The sequence below is a fragment of the Salarias fasciatus genome, assembly GCF_902148845.1.
Source record: "Salarias fasciatus chromosome 7 unlocalized genomic scaffold, fSalaFa1.1 super_scaffold_4, whole genome shotgun sequence".
NCBI lineage: Eukaryota > Metazoa > Chordata > Actinopteri > Blenniiformes > Blenniidae > Salarias > Salarias fasciatus.
Window position 1 is genome coordinate 5,599,022 of NW_021941229.1, and position 16,328 is coordinate 5,615,349.

Here is a 16,328-nt window from a genome sequence, read left to right on the forward strand (position 1 = left end):
GGAGAGGAAGATGGTGCCATGAGATATGAGGCCACATTACTGTATAATATCGTTCGTAAATACGTTGGAGTTTGGCATGTTCCAAGCTGTTGGATTTATTTTTATATTGGACATTTTGGACTCCACACATTTCATGTTGGTTTGTGGATCGGTTTTCAAACTCCCCACCGCTGGATGAAAACATAATCAATAAGTTGTTCCATATTCGATATTTGTGATGTCAGAGGTTCAGCTTGTCATAGATGCTGGCGGTCTGGCCTTTTTCTTGCAGGGTTGTTTTCATCGCAGTCTGTGTTGTGAAGCGCCGTGTCTGCTTGGTTACTGCATTAACAACAAGCCACACATGTTGCTGTTTGTTGTCCTATCTGGGTTGATCATGTGTGACTTGATTATGGAGGCTATTACAACTGTACAGCATCCGTCATCACCGAATGCCGTTGACCTTCCATCCTTTGTTTTGCGCTCCGTTTCAGTTTAGTCTGCTTTACTTTTTAACCTTTATCTGACCCAAGTTTGAGCCATTTATTGGTAAAGTCCATGACGCTGTCCATGGTGCTGAAATAGTCAATCAGCAGTTGTGGGGCCAGATTATCAGCAGTCCTGTTTAATGATAAATCCATGGCGCTGTCCATGGTGCTGAAACAGCACAACTAATCTTATTCTTCGTTTTGCCGTTTTGTCTCCGTTTCCCATTATTAACACTACTAACTGATCTGCTGGGTCATTACAGGCTGTCGCTGCACAGTGTCTAATGTAGGATGTACTTTGTTTACCTAATATCTGGCTGTTTACGGAGCAAATTCAGTCTCTTTGATGATCTATGATTTTATTTCATATGTTGATGATTCAAAGTACGAGCCTTTATTTTTATTTTCTAAACTGACCTCGTTCATTCAGTCCCTTTTTGGGAATCCAGTTCAGATCCAGATCAGATCTGTAATGTGAATTGTTAACAAGTGAAATAGCCAACAGGCTATAAAGGCCCACTACAAGTCCCTGTTCCCTCTCTAATGTGACACTGGCTCTGCTCCTGGTTACAGAAAATAATAGCAAGACTTGCTATAAAATGGAGAGCACAATATTATTCACTGAATGTAACACGATTGTAAAATAATATTGTTAAAATATTTCTATTATTGTATTGTAAAAAGACTGAAGTGCTTTGATTGTGAAGGTGCTTCACAGGAACTGTTGTGATTCTGTTGTTGTGGTCGTTTGCTTGTCTGAGGAAAAAGCAAATTTACTTTATTGAAAGGAACTTAAGAATGCTTAAGACGTCATCCAAGCTCTCAGCTTTTCCACTGCGGGCCATTGTCACGCCACGTGATTCCCAGCATGCGGGAGTACGTCCAGGCTTCCATAAATCTAAAAGAGCATGTGGCATCCCGCTGCTTGTATCAATCCCACTCATGTATAAATCAAATCCTTGACATTCACTTACAAAGCAGCGGCTGCAGCGGCTCCGACGTCTCTGAACTTTATCATTCAGGTCCACAGACCTTTCCTCTCACCGTGCTCCGCCACACCACAGCGCCACGCGTCATTAGCTAGGCTCGCCTCTGTAGTTTGCAGTAGAGGAACTGGCAAATATTTGATCTGTCGAGTCTTTAGTAAAGAGGGGAGATTAAAGGCACACCTACACACCAGCACTTGATGGACTCAGGATCAAATAGTCGCCTCTGAGCTCCGTCCATCAGAGCCAAAGACTCATAAGACTGTGGATAGCTTTCAGTCCCCAGTGGACGCAAACAGCCCTCCCGGTTCAGTGAAAGTCACTTATTTTCCACTAAATGCTGCATTTGATACGGTCTGTTCGAGTTTTCTGTGGTTCTGTGATGTGTTGCAGGTCCTGAATGGGGATTCCCACCCGACAACTTTTACAGAAGAGATGAAGTGTCTGTTGTTCACTTCTTCTCTGTAACCACATGCAGTTTGAAAAGTGTTTCTTACAGAAGACGTTCAGCTTGAAGAGCTCCACTATTCGCCGTGTCTGTGCAGTCAGGTTGGGATGTTTGATGGTGGGACAACGCGCTGGAGCAAAAGAACCAAACAAAAGAAACGGGACGGCTCCAACAGGCTCATTACTTGTCGAAAAGCTGCTCCATCGTGAGCAAACACACTTCAGCAAACACAGCATTGCTGATAACAAATATGACACCGGAGGAGGAGAACAGCAACAAATAATCATGAAGGTTTTTAATGAGGACAAGAGGGTCGGACTCCTTTTCAGCATCATGACTGCACTCAAAGGGCTAATTGTTCCTGGAAGACCAAGTCCGCTCCCTAAAGCAGACGTAATGAGCTGTCTCTGGAGTTAATCGGCTGCATTTTATTATCGTTCGTTCAAATATTAACTTATTGTACATTCATTTATGTTCTAAAAAGAAGACATTTTCTGTTATACCTTCAAGCCCCAGGGTTAAAGCACCCACATTACTCAGACACTTCAAAGTAAATAAAAACATAAACATTCTGCTCCGACTGCAGTGCGCCTTTTAACTGTTGGACAATTTGATGTTTTTCTTGGAGGTTAATTTGCCCAGACCTCGCTCCCGGTTTCATCTCAAAATGCAGAAATAAACTGTATTTATGGCGCTGATACAGAAACAGAGTGACTCATACGTGCATGTGGGGAGCCTGGGTCTGTAATGAGTTTTGCTAGTGCGCACTTCAGTTTGCGAATACACAGATGTGTGTAATAAAATGTGTGTGTGTGTGTGTACAGATTTATACATGGAAAAACAATTCGATCTGTGCCTCTGTGTGTAGTATGTTCGATATGTGCCCGTAAATGTCTTCTTCCAAGTAGATTTTTCTTTCCATGCAGTGAGATTTGTTGCATGATTACAGGTTTATTTTCCCTCAGTTGAGACTTGAAGGCCCACCTTTGACATAGTATGTCCCAGTCAGGTAATGTCATGTTTTTCAACTAAATATCTAATGAGACACGACATGAATTAACAGCACAGCGACAGACTGAGAGCAAAGACAGAAATGACATTTACAGTCTAATAAAAGAAGGCGTCCTCTCTTTTTCTAAAACTAAGTAACCTTTTGCAAAACCACTTTTGTTAAGTGTTGATAAGAAAACAAGGCGTTCCCGCGGCTCAGCGCCGTCATGTCAGGGGTCATATGCATTTAGTAACGTGTAGCTCATGTTCAGTTCACACTGAGAGGCAGCGTATATTTTTATTTAATGGGATTATTTGCATTTCCAGCTCCCATGGGTCATATAAAATCACACAGCGGAGCTCGGGTTTGACACATTTGCATGTACAAGATAATCATTGTCAACCTGCCAAGCCTCTAACCATAATGTAAATGTCAGTTTGCGTGTCTGATTAGGCTGTGCAGTGCCGACGGTGGTAATTGCATTGTGGATGGATACGCTGGTGGAGCAGCTTCAAGGGACAACACCGGTCTAATGAGGAAAAAGCACTTTAAATTAAACCGAAAGTACAGCTCAGACCTGTCCGACCGGCTTGAATCAAGACCAAACAGTTGATAAACACATCGATGTCCTTGATCTGAAAACTTTTCTGCAGTCAGTTGTGAACCGTCAACAGGTAGAAGGCTGAGGAGAAACACTGCGACGAAGCTTTGTTAAAAACCCCGGCAGTAACTGCTCAGAAGTGCTGACCTTAACGTCAGTGACTTTTCCCGACTCCTTTCTGATAGAAAAGACACACAGGCCATTGCACGGCTCTGCAGGCCCCAGAGCCCGACGGCTCGCCCACCGGCCGGCCGATAAGAGCTGATCAAAACCAGAAAAGGAACAATCTGACTGCATAAAAGCATCTGTCTGACAGATATGTGACCAACAAGGTGAACTCCTGACATGAGCTCATTTCTGAAACCTTCATTCTCAAGTGAAAACAAGTGCTGGATTTTGAATCTGATCTTCAGAAGGTACGGCTTTATCAACTTTATCAATCTCACATTTTATCAGGATAATTTCCAATCTGAAACTCTCACGAGGTTTTGGCTCAAGCCAGCTGTTAAAGTCTCTCTCGCTCTTTCTCCGACACATCTGATCCATTTCCGTGAGAAAACATACCTTATCTGGAGGACAAATAAACAGAAGCTCAATTCCATCTAACAGAGTGAAGACGGTGTGACATGTCAGTAAGGGCTGCTGTGTTTGTGGGTTTCTGTTTGGAACTGGGAGCTTTTCTTTCCTCCTTATTTACACGGCCTGTGATTGGTTAATCCGTTAGTCAGGATCACTGGACGATCCCGAGATTACCAACCGAAGAAACTGCTGCATGTGCCTCTTGGTGCACGTAAAACAGCTCATTTGTCATCATTTTCTACTTGTTGATTTTATTTTGGATTTTAAAAAGTTTTTTTTTTCTTTCCCTCTCTTGCGTCTCATGCAAATGAAAAACATGCACTGAATGCTCTGGATGTCATTTCACATAGTGTCCGGAGTGTTCAGCAGCAGAAGAGGCGTCACAGACTGTAGTTCATCAGTTTCCAGGATGTGCACACAGCCAGACGCACAAGGCCGGAGATTATGCAAATCAAACTGATGCAAACTGACTCCACGTCCTCACATGTGCTTCGGGTTCTGATTGGAGTCTCGGGAAAATATTATTTATATACAAAAATGCAATTTCCTCAATACACATGGCTGCATTTACGAGTCTGGTTCTGCAGAAAGTCTCCACCTCTGAGTCTGGTTCTGCTGGTTTCTTCCTGGAAAGGGAGTTTTTTTTTCTTTTCTACATCTCTTCTTGCTCAAGTTTTTGGTTTTCCCTAAAATATTTTGTTATATTTTTGCACAATAGAAATATGATTAAATTGATAACGGTGTATTTTTGTTGTGTGTATTGCAGTTTAAGCTCCATTTTATTCTATTACAGGTGCTCTATAAATACAGTTAATGTGCCAACGCTGTTTCAGGGATCACAGTGTGCTTGGTGAAGGTGAGTTTGGAGTTTCACTCCTGATTTGTGACAGTCTGCAGGTTTTCTTGAGGCTTAAAACGCGTTTGTTGGACGTGTCTCGTCGTGTCTGCTTCTGAAACAGCTTTAATCATGATGGGATAATTACTTTCACAGTGGGAGGGAAAACACTATAACAAAACGGGGATATGCAGCCCTCAGAAGGGGGGCGGGTGGGTGCATAGCCCTGAGCAAATCTCACACTGGGAATGATGGAACAACAAAGATCGCATATTCAGTCTGTTACTATACGTGCTGAGAAGAGGACATGAGGCCAAGCAGGGTTGAAATCAACCACAGAACCAGTGAGGACGGAGCAACAAATGTCTTTTCTGTAATCAGCTCTTTTCCAGCTCCACTTACTTGTTGAATAACACACACACACACACACACACTCACACACAGGCTCGTAGGCAGATTGGACTCGAACTGGAAGAGGGTGATTCCACCAGCGCAGCCTCTCGGGATGCTCACAAAAGAAACCACTCTTTCACTTATGACTTCCATCTGCAGCTGACACCCGGCGGGCGGGAGCGAGGGGAGGGGGGTGACTCACCCTGTGAGGACGACCACGAAGTCCATTACATTCCAGCCGTTGCGGAGGTAGGAGCCTTTGTGGAACGCAAAGCCCAGGGCGATGATCTTAATGGCGGCCTCGAAACAGAATATTCCAATAAAGTAGGGCTCTGTGTCGTCCTACAGAAAGACAGAGGGAGGATGAGACTCTTTTTGTTGGGGGGTAACAGAGTGTTTAATGAAGCGTCAAGTCGAAGGCAGGACAGTAAGGGAAAGTGCACTTCTTGCAGAAGTGCAGGAGCTGGTGTGCTCCTCTATTGGGTGAAGAGAAAAAAAAGGCATAAACACAGTGAAAACAAACATTCACAGGCACAACATGAGCTCAGAGTCTTTCTTAAATCAATACGACCGCTGACGTGCTCCTTCAACGCATTCAGAGAGGATGAATTATTGAAGCGAAAGCAGAAGACGGCGATGAAATGAAAATGTTCCACAGAGGAAAGTCTTAATGTCACCTCGGTGTGCGACACACTCGGGGCAGAGATGGAAAAACCAAACCTCAGCCCAAAACGTGCACCGGTGCACTCTGATAGAACCGAGTGCCTTCTGCGGCTGACCGCTGGGATGACCCAGGAGGAAGTCGACGGGGCCGAGCGCACGCTTTTGGCCTCTTGAGCAAACGACAGAAGCATATGGAGGGTTTCACTGAGGGTGACCGGTAAAGGCACTCCGGTACTTCTTACATAACTCATCAGTCGGGTGAGAAAAAGTGAGCAGAACCAGAAATCCACGAGCAAACCGTTCACTCCAATCACTGGGAAACAGTGGTGTTGGCTGCAAAAGTTATTTGAACACTATCAGTTGGTCAGGTTGACCTTATATCCACCACACCTAACTTACTATAGATTTATTATCATTGTGAATTGTTTACTCACTAATAAGGTGTTTAACTGTTTGTTTCCTCACTTACCTAAGTGTTTGGCTCTTGTTTATTGGATGTATGGTGTTAATTGTTCACCTGGTGCCATCTCCTCTCTCATAGCAGATTTTCAGTTTGTGCCCATTCAGTATGTTTTGCACTCAGCCAGGATTTCTCTGTATATTATTAGCACGCCATTCTAAAATGCGCATCTGTGACTCATGTCTAAATGTTTTAGAGTGTGGTCTTTTCCAATTTTATTTCAGTCTTTTGTATCATTGACAGTCTTGCAGGTCTTAATTTTGAACTAGCGATAATTGGTGTTACGGATAAAGTGGTTGCCCTGTGAACTGATGACCGGCTTCCTCCTTCAGCGTCTCTTGCTGCTGCTCGTAAACGCAGATTTTAAAAACTCTACGGAAACTCGTAGCTCTCCTGGCTGAAGCCGTTTAACCGCGTTTACAGTAAAATTTTCAAAGGTCATCACACCTTTTAGTGAGTCTGTATCCTGGTGTGATGAACATGAGTCTGATGGTGACTGTCAATCAGCACTCGGCAGGGTACCGATACATCATTGAGGGGGCGGGGCTCCAACTCAGGAAGCAATCAATTTCCTCTCTGTGTCTTATTGCTTCTATTGTGTGTTTATAGTGTGTTACTTGGTATTATTTTTCTAAGGTTGTAAATCTATTAAATTGTTTTGTGTGACAAAAAGCTCTTCCATATGTGGTGTTGCTGTGTAGCTAGTATTACTGAAACCAGCATATTTAAAATTAACCAAAATCCATTTGCACAAAGGAATTTCTTCAAAATCTACAGGAAGACATCATGCTGCTAAAAACGTGAGGAAAATGTGAATTATAGTCGTCATGGAAACTTCTTGGACAAATGAGTGAAACATCAAGGCGTCCCTGAAGGTTTTCTAGAGATAAATTCACTGAACACGAGGGTCACTTTTGACCTTTGGCCACAATAACCTCATTGGTTTTGCCTTGGGGTCATTCTGGAGATACTGTGATAATGAGAATGTACTGGATGGATGGATGTTAAGACACATTGATGGATGGATGACCTCTGACCTTGGGATATTTCAGTGTCGTGGCATATATATGAAGAAGTAGAACATGTTTAACATCAAACCAAAGAAGCTTTGCTGTAAAATACTTGGACTGAGAGCAAGGGCACTCAAATGAGTGCCTGGGAAATATTTAGAATGATTCGATTACAAAGCAAGAAATATTTTTATATCCAGTTGCATAAATGCTTTAATTCATTCAGTCCAATCAGTGGTTTGAATGCATCGTATACCAAAGAGACCAAACACAAGAACTGATGGACACAAAGCACTTTGCAATTCTTATCTGTGTGTCTTGATTGACCTTTGACTCTGCCTTCCTTAGTTACTGTTGCTAAGTCGGTCGAGCCGCTGCAGCCGAATGCATGTTTACGATGGCAGTCGTCAGCGTGGAAACCATACAGCAACAGGTGCGAGACCATTTTTGCATTTTAGATGGCTTGAATAAAAGTGTCAGCAGCTCTAATGGTTCTTTATGGAGTTTTACGCTCAGAGTGTCCAAGTTGACTGTTCTGGTCAGTTGGTTGTTGAATGCTACTGGTTTGTTTGGGGGCGGGGCTTAGCCAGAGGTCAATTGATAATAGGAGGAACCAAAAAGACAGTTGGATCACTTGACCTGCTCTTTGTGGCATTATTAAAGGAGGGTCTGGGTAATTCTACATCCTTCTGATGTGACATAAGATGAATCAGACTGACCTCAATCTGAGAAGAAGGTGTAATTTGGCCCTGGCCACAGGGGCCTGATGGGAGCATGAGGACAGCAGAAGGTACGGGGTCAGGGAGAAAATAACCAGCAATCGACTGAAGTACCCACAAGGCAATTTTAACCCCGACAAGAACTGTCTGGGCGAGATGAAGAAGACTTTCTGTAGGATCAACAGAAATGCTTTGAGGCACTTGGGCTGATTGTTGGGGCTTGAAAGCCGACCAGAGATTCAGAGAGGCACATTACTGGAGTACAACGGCACCCAGGAAGGGCGGAAAGTGTAACTGGCTGGCAGTGGGGGTGATGTGATGTGTGGACAAAATAAAGGCAGTGTGGCCAACGAGAATGGCCAGAGGGAGCCGTTTGGTCGACATTTGGACTGACAGGAAAAAGCTCCAGGCGCATTTAAGAGCCCTTCTGGTGTGGCATAACGACAAAAATAAAGCAGGGAGCAATGGGACGAGGGGGCAGCTGCAGTGACCTCTGCACTGCTCAAGGGTCCCTCAAGTGTGGCATTACAGGAAACGAAGCGCAGGGAAACGACACACCTGTGCCAAACAGCACCGCACGCCGTTCCATTGCTTTGTTTGGACTCCACGGCGGTTCCCCCGTGGAGCGACTCGCAGCACGCGGTGCGGTTCACCCTGAGCTCCGCCGGCCGGATCAGGCGAGCGGGACATGACACTTTTCCCTTTTTGCCCACATTAATATCGGCCAGCGCCTGGGAGCGACGCGAGTAGAGGATATGTCACGCCCACACCGCGTTCTCTGTTCGCTCCCCCGCTCCGAGCGCACTCCAGCCTGACAGACAGTCCCCAACCCCCAGGCACTACCCGGTCTCCAGCGTAAATAATCACACGAGAGCAGCGTGACACGCTGGAGAAATGCAACACAGACGTGCTGGGCTCGAGTGGAACGCCGGCTGTGAGAGTTTGTTGCTGCTGCCGGGAAGCCGCTGCCGGACAACATGAGTCACGGGAGCCGCTAACATCAAGCGGGGATGTGATCTCCTGTAAAAGACGTAGACGAAGCGATCGGGTGCGTTACGTAACGACGGGGCTGGAGGCACGTCTGGATAAATGTCCGTGCCGGTAGTGTGGCAACATCCATTATACATACATCTGAAGCGCCGGTAAATTATACATGTGCCTCCAGAAAACAGCTGGGGAATTCTCAGCGGATCGAGGATGTGAAGCGCTCCCACCGAAGAGCTGCGATCTCCACTTAAAGCGCGCCGTGCGCGGCGCTGACAGCGCTTCATAAATAATAGTTCTAATTAAAAGGCGTGTTGTTGGATTGCATCCATCAGGCGGAGGAGGCCTGTTCCTCCTTTCTGTTGTCTGAGACGTTCACGTCGCGATGCTTTGCCCCTGTCGTCTCGGGTCTGGCTCCCCGGAGCTTCGACACCCCTCCGAACACACCAGAAGTGCTGAACCATGAAGCTACGAGCAGATTTTTTTTTTCCTCCACCATGCACGCTCCACTTGACCTCCCTCTCTTGTTCCTCCGTGAAGCTGCTCAGCTGTGCGACGGGACTGCTCGACGGGAGCGTCCTCCAGCTTCTCCTTGTTTCATGTTTCATGTAAAACATTAAATTTGTTGCTGAAAACATTAAAGTCAGAGATAGCTCATGTTTAAGGTGAGTTCCACATGAAGAAATGCTCGATTTGAACCGGCTGCACACAGAGAGAGGCTTTATACTAAACCTACTGGAATACTTTTTATGGAAGTTACTCGCAATGCAACAATACCAATTTTTCAAGGATGAGCACAAGTAAGAGTATTAACCTTTAGCTACTGCTGCTACCGAATAGAGATAACAGTACTTATTAAATGCTATTAAGTCTAATCTATTATCCATAAGCAGACATTATGTAAAGGCTATGTGTTGCCTTGAACCATCTCTAACAGTTCGAACTATATTTCCATATTTTGGAAAATAATTTACAGTCAGTCTTACTTTTGTTATTCTAGTTAATAATATGTTGTGTATGGTTTCTGTACCATTTGAGCGTTCATATCCAATCTAGAAGATCTATTGAATAATGAAGTTTACCACGAATTTAAGTGAGTTGTTTACCCTTTTTGTAATTAGACTGACTGGAATTATTTTGATTTTATGGCTGTAGAATTTGTGATAAGTTTTCCATTCGTCATGTTGTGTAGTAATAGCAAGATGATCAAGATGCTGGTGTCAAATTACAAGGCCTAGGTATATGTTGTGTGTGGTTGCAGGAGTAGCCTTCAAACTTGCTCATAAGAGGAAAAAAGTCTCTCCAGGGAGCGAGGGGGGAGGAGACAGCAGCTTAAACAGATCTGATCTACTTGTTTTAATGTGAAATATGCAACAATCCCAGAATATCGGGAGGAAAAAGCATCTGCCTTGAAAATGAGCTTAATTGATCCCCTTTAAACTGAGTGTGTGTAATTGCAGCTGTGGGATCAGGGGAGGGAAGTGAACTTACAAAAGCAAAGCTGGGAGAACAGAGAAAAATAACAAAGTGGAGCAGAGCTGAAAATGTCTAATGAGCGAGCGGAGCTGCAGTAAATAAGCCGGAGCCGATCAATGAGGTGGCCTTCGACGGGGGGTGGGGGGAAACTTACCAGGCGCTCGGACATGGGCGTCTTGTCGCTGGCGGGGAGGTGCTGCTCCAGGGCCAGGACGATGCAGTTGGCAATGATCGTAGCCAGGATCATGTACTCGAATGGAGTGCCAGGGTTAAGGAGACGTTCGGTCATTTCACAGCAGAGTCAAAACTGTTTTCATGCACAGAACAGGAGAATGGAGCAGTTCAGTGTGTAAACATTCAACTTTAGTGGCTGCAGTGAAACGGGGATGCACACTCATGGCAGCAGATTATGCAGGAACGCCATCACACTGGAATCTGAATGCATTCTGCCCAGTAAAGCATGAAGCCTCCATCATGCTCTGGTCCAAGGCTTCTTACAAAGAAAGCATCCTATAGATGTGCTTATGATCTTCCAGATGGTTGACCATTTCCAACCATTTTCAATGCTCGGCTCATTCTGCAATCCATTTTCACTGGGTCAGCGCCTGCGGGTCGGGGCCTATTGAGGGCCGAGGGAATCACGAGGGAACAGAGAGCCGGAGACTCGCAAAGATGTGGTGTTAGTGGCAACAGGGACAACAAGCTACCCTGGAAAAACAGCAGCGTTACAGAGAGGAGCATGTCTAAAGCGGTCATGTTTTGTTTTGGTTTGTTTTACGTGAGGCAGGAAGTTCCATTTGTATCAAGTCGGTGACGGCACGGGGAAAATTGATAAATTTAATTACAGCTAATGTTTTCCCTGTCGCCCACAGAGCAGATCCAGCTGTCTGCTCCTGTTTGTCACACGAGCTCTCAGGCTTCCCGGCCTCGGCTTCTTCACCGCATGAAAACATATCGGCTCCAGTGAGACTTACATCAGTCCGTTTTGCTTTCATGACAAAGAGAAAACGTGAAAATCACAAGACTTAAACGCATGGTTGAGTTTTTCTTAATAGTTACACAAAATTCACAAAAAATACACTTCTGCAAATGCTTTTTGAATTTCTTAATGATTTAGTCGCCTCTTTTAATTGCCTTTTGTCTTTAAGGGGCTCTTTTGTTTTCTGATGTATTGCTTTGTTTCTTTGATTTTCATGTAATTGTTAGATTCTTTGTCTATGTGAAGCACTTTAACCTGCCTTGTTCACAAACAGTACTGTACAAATAATCTTGCTTTGCCAAAGCAGATGTAGGCTTTTATCAAAATACCAGACCCAACTTTAAAACAATTACTTTCATTACAAGTTACTCTGAATAAGTAGTTTCTTGGGAAACTCATTCTTGTCTCGTTTTTAACGATCTTTCTTCGAACCCGTTTACACAACAGTTCAAGAGAAAACGTATCGTTTGTTGCATTTTCACTTTAGAAAAGCTTCATGTTTACATGGGGATGTTTTGAAAACGAGCAGAAATGCTGAAAACAGTGTAGTGTTTACATGTTGTTTTAACACACCACTACCACCGTGGTGTGCACGAGCAGCAGCAGCAATTCAAAAAGTTGCTTTTCCCTCCATTTAAATGGAAACTAGTGTTTTCAAAAGTTGAGTTTCTGTAGATTAACATGGGAACTATTGTTTTCAAAAAGTCGTGTTTTCCTCCGTTTACATGGAAACTACTGTTTTCAAAAAGTTGCATTTTTCTCCCGTTCCCATGGTGATGGAGTGGGAGCGTTTCTGAAAAGTTCCGCCTTGGGAGCCATTTTCAAAAAGCTGTGTGCTCAGCGGCTCCGAGTGCTGTTGTTGTGTAAACGGACGTCTAAAACGCAATAAAAAAGTTTTCCATTTTCCCCTGAGGGCCTTCAACAGGTCTGTTTTCCAGGTGAACGTGTCTCCTGTCACACATTAGCTGGAGGAATAGTCACAGAGATGCCCCGACCTGCTTTGAACGGCTTTGAACAAAGGTAGTCATTCAAACTGTGAGCTCAGTGATTATCAAGGAGAGAGACAGCAGCTCTGCAACATAATGCATCACATACATATCAACAGTCCATTAAAAACAGGTTGCATTACTTCAAAACGTTTTACTCACAGCTTGTTGCTTCCTGCTTTGGAAAGATAATAAACACATAAACGATGCTTTCTTTGTAAGCGGAGCACGAAGGAGGGTTGAAGCTTTATCGTCCAACAGCATCCTGGATAATTTACTTCAAATACCATTCACTAGACTAACATGCAGCACAGTTTTCATTGAATCAAGGAGGTTTTCTTTTTCAAGAACTTTAGAAAACATTTCTTTGACAAGGACACATCTTGTGGTAAAAACAAACTCTCTGTGCTTTAAAAGCTTAGATTGAGTCAATTACGGTGAAACATGACATCAACCACCTTTTTCTGTTTTTATGCAAATGAGATTTTAAGTTAAGTAAACTTAACTTATTGAGATTTGTTAATAATATGTTGAAATTACAAAAAGGTCTTTACATGAGTGGATTTTCAATCCCAATCATTTTAAAATCACAAAAAGTTGAAGATGAAGACTTTTATTTGCTTCTCTTTTGATTTACGATTTGTGTTGGAACTGCATCTGGAGCTGAACGTGTGTCAGTGGAGTGTTTGTCAAAGGCCTTCTGCAGGGCAGCGTGGCGTGTTATCTAAACACCGCCAACATGCAGCAGTGTTTATTGTCACTTTTTATGAGCTTTGTGTCACAATGTTATGTTCATGTATGTATTACACAGGAACTGGAAGTAGGGAGGAGCCAAAACAAATCCACTTCTGAGATCAGTTTAAAGCAGAAGTGTCCTGTTTTGTCTTTTACAGGATGTGTCACAATCATTTTTGTTGTTTTGAATAATTGTCATGAACTCAATGTTGCCAGTTAGGAATAAAAAAATCAATAAATAAGTAAATTCTTAATTAAGCTCGTTTGTTTAATAAAGGGTCAGAGCACTCAGGAGACTTTTTTTAAAACATCCTGAATATTCGCTCTTAAAATCATCCGAATGATCAGTCATTCTTCCAGCTTCCACCGTTTTCTCGCCTGGAGCGGGAGATGTGGCCCTTTCTTGTGAGATTGTGGTTGAAAGCGGTGCCTGTGAGAGTGAGCGGAGACATTTGTTTGGCAGCGTGGTTGTGGTGTGGAGCTCTGCGCGTGGGCGCGCTCAGCACCATGGAGAGCGCAGCGCTCCCGACCAAGACGACGAGGCGGTGCTGCAGCCGCGGTGGATCCATCTCTCCCTCTCTCTCTCTCTCTCTGTCTTCTCCTCATCACCAAAGTAAACTAGATCAGATCTTTCTGAACCGTTATCAAGAGGAGGGGCAGGAACTCCAAACCCCCCTCCCCCACGCATTTTCTTTTCGTTTCCATTATTGATTTCCAGCTGCGTAAATCGTTTGCGAGGTTTTGATAAACTACTTTGCGTCCCTCTGCGGACAAGCACAAACTTATCAGAGAAGGTTAAAAGAAAAGACATTACATCCAATTAGCGCTCGGGCAGACACAATGGTCGGGTGTGGAGTGTTTCCACTGTTGAGAACGGATGTGTGTGTCGTGCTGGATGGAGATAAGGCGCGCGGCGCAGCGGCAGGTGCAGCAGCTTTGCGCGGAGAGGAATCAAACCAGGAGCCCCCTCCAGGGGCGTCAATACCTGCCCGAACCGGGCTTAACAGGTGGTGGCAGTGAGAGTACGGTGTGGTGTTTGTGCTTTTTTTTTTTTTTTTCTTTTTCTTTTTTAACCATTTGGCAAAAATGCACCTGCTCCGCGCGCACCGGAAAGGATATGGCCACTCCGTTATCCGCTTGGCGTACTTCCTGATGAGGTTATCCTCTCGGAAGATGAAGAGGGAGCGGTTGACGGTGAAGCAGTTCTGCTTGACGGGGTTGGGGTTGTAGATGGCCATGGTGCGGGCTCTCTGGGCCATCGACTGCTTGTACATCCTCTGTCCGCCCGGAGCGCCGCCGCCCCGGGCGCCCCCTCTGCCGCCGCCGCCGGCGGCGCCCGGGCCGCCCCTGCCCCCGCCGCCCGCGCTCCCTCCATAGCGGGTGGGCAGATCCTCCGCGAAGCGAGCCATCCTGGAAACGCACAGATCCGAAAGGGGAAATCCAAAGTGGTGTCAGTGGGAGCGGAGCGGAGACGCATCACAACAAACGCGCTTCATCCAAAGCTCTGGAAGAACCCGGTGGCCTCTCTACAAACCGTCTCCTCTCCATTCCCCGCCGCCACTCATCCCCGGCGAGGCGAGGAAGAAAAACAAGAGGGGTAAAGTTTGAGGAATAAAGCACTTCACGTGTGGATCACTTGACTGACGCTGCTGCATCCGTAACAGCCGCTCCTTCCCTGGAACTCAGGTCCGAAACCCCCCGACAGCCCCGACCAGCATCCGAACACCAGTTGAAACTGAGCAGGGCGGCGCCGCGACAAACACCCAAAGCCCTGTTTTCCAGCAACAATAAGAATGACAACAATGTACAAAACACACACACGCGCACACACTGACACACACGCACACGGAGGTAAATCCAACAGGAGCGATGTTCCTGTGCGTGCGATGGGGGGGCTGCAGGCTTTTATAGCGGCTCCTCGGAGGAATAAGGAAGAGCGCATGTGACCAGAGCGGACCTATCGCCGGCTGGAGCGCGCACACACACAGACGCGCTCCGGCTGTTCGCAAGTGAAGTTCACTGAAACCCGGGTCCCGACAGGGGCCGGCATCAGTTCTGGACCGGGGGGGCGGGGGGGGAATGTGGCTTATGGATGAACAGGAGCGTGCAGACTGGGGAGCGCGTTCATGATCAGAGAGGGAAATGCCTTTAATAAATAAATAAATACATAAATAAATAAAAATGTTACCTCTCCATCTCCATGGAAATGGGGGAAATTCAACTTTTTGAACTTTTTTCTTCGTAGAAATGGAGGAAAACTAAAGTCGGTGAAAATGCCTCGACTCCATCTCTGTGGAAACCAAACTTTTTCTGGAATGCTGTCGCTACCTCTGCGCGCCACATCCACAATAAACGCTTCTTCTGCGCTGCCATAAAAAAGGAAAACGCAAAAACCATGTTTTCACTTGAAACGTTGTCATGTAAATGGGTCCTTATTATCAAAATCACTATTTTTTTACCCAAAAGATATGCAAAACAGGAAACGTTCTTTGAAAAAAATCTCTTAAAAGCATTGTCGAAAAAAAAAAGCCCAGAAAAATTAACTAAAATTGTGAAAATCACAAGGAAAAAAATGGCCCAAATGTCTGAAAAAGTCCGAACAACTTTAGATAATTTCAAACCACTTTGAAGGGCTGGAAGAGCTGAAAGAGTCAAAACACGCCTCGGATGGTTGAAACAGCTGAAAAACTTGGCTAAATGTGGCAAGAAAAGCAAAAATCAGCTGTAAATGTAAGAAAGTGTCCACAGTGTCCTTCATCAATGCCAATCCAAGAAACAGTTTTTTAACTATTTACACAGACCTGTGAGCCGTCCTGCCTCGTTTCAAAGGTTCAGCGTGAATTTCATGAGTGTAAACTTGTAAATGAGCTTTTGGTTCTAAAATAGATTCAGTTCGTTCTTTCCCTTCAGAGAAGAGTCGACCACAAATACCTGAAAGCGTAAGAGGAACCGGTCCCCCTCATTTATCCTCCTCTGCTTTGCACAAATGCAGGACTGAAGCATGAGTGTGTTTACA

The 16,328-nt window shown here is 44.9% G+C and overlaps 1 protein-coding gene across 3 annotated transcripts in view; it reads right to left on the reverse strand.

The window, feature by feature from the left end:
* Positions 1 to 14,721, reverse strand: part of cacna1bb (calcium channel, voltage-dependent, N type, alpha 1B subunit, b) — a 159,234-nt gene extending 144,513 nt beyond the window's left edge. For all 3 annotated transcript variants that reach the window (XM_030084679.1, XM_030084678.1, XM_030084677.1), the window contains exons 1-3: positions 14,432 to 14,721; positions 10,767 to 10,872; positions 5,503 to 5,642 (exon numbers count right to left, since the gene is read on the reverse strand). In XM_030084679.1, the coding sequence (XP_029940539.1) occupies positions 5,503 to 5,642; positions 10,767 to 10,872; positions 14,432 to 14,721 (536 nt within the window). The remainder of the gene's footprint in view (positions 1 to 5,502; positions 5,643 to 10,766; positions 10,873 to 14,431) is intronic.
* Between the last annotated feature and the right edge of the window lie 1,607 nt (positions 14,722 to 16,328).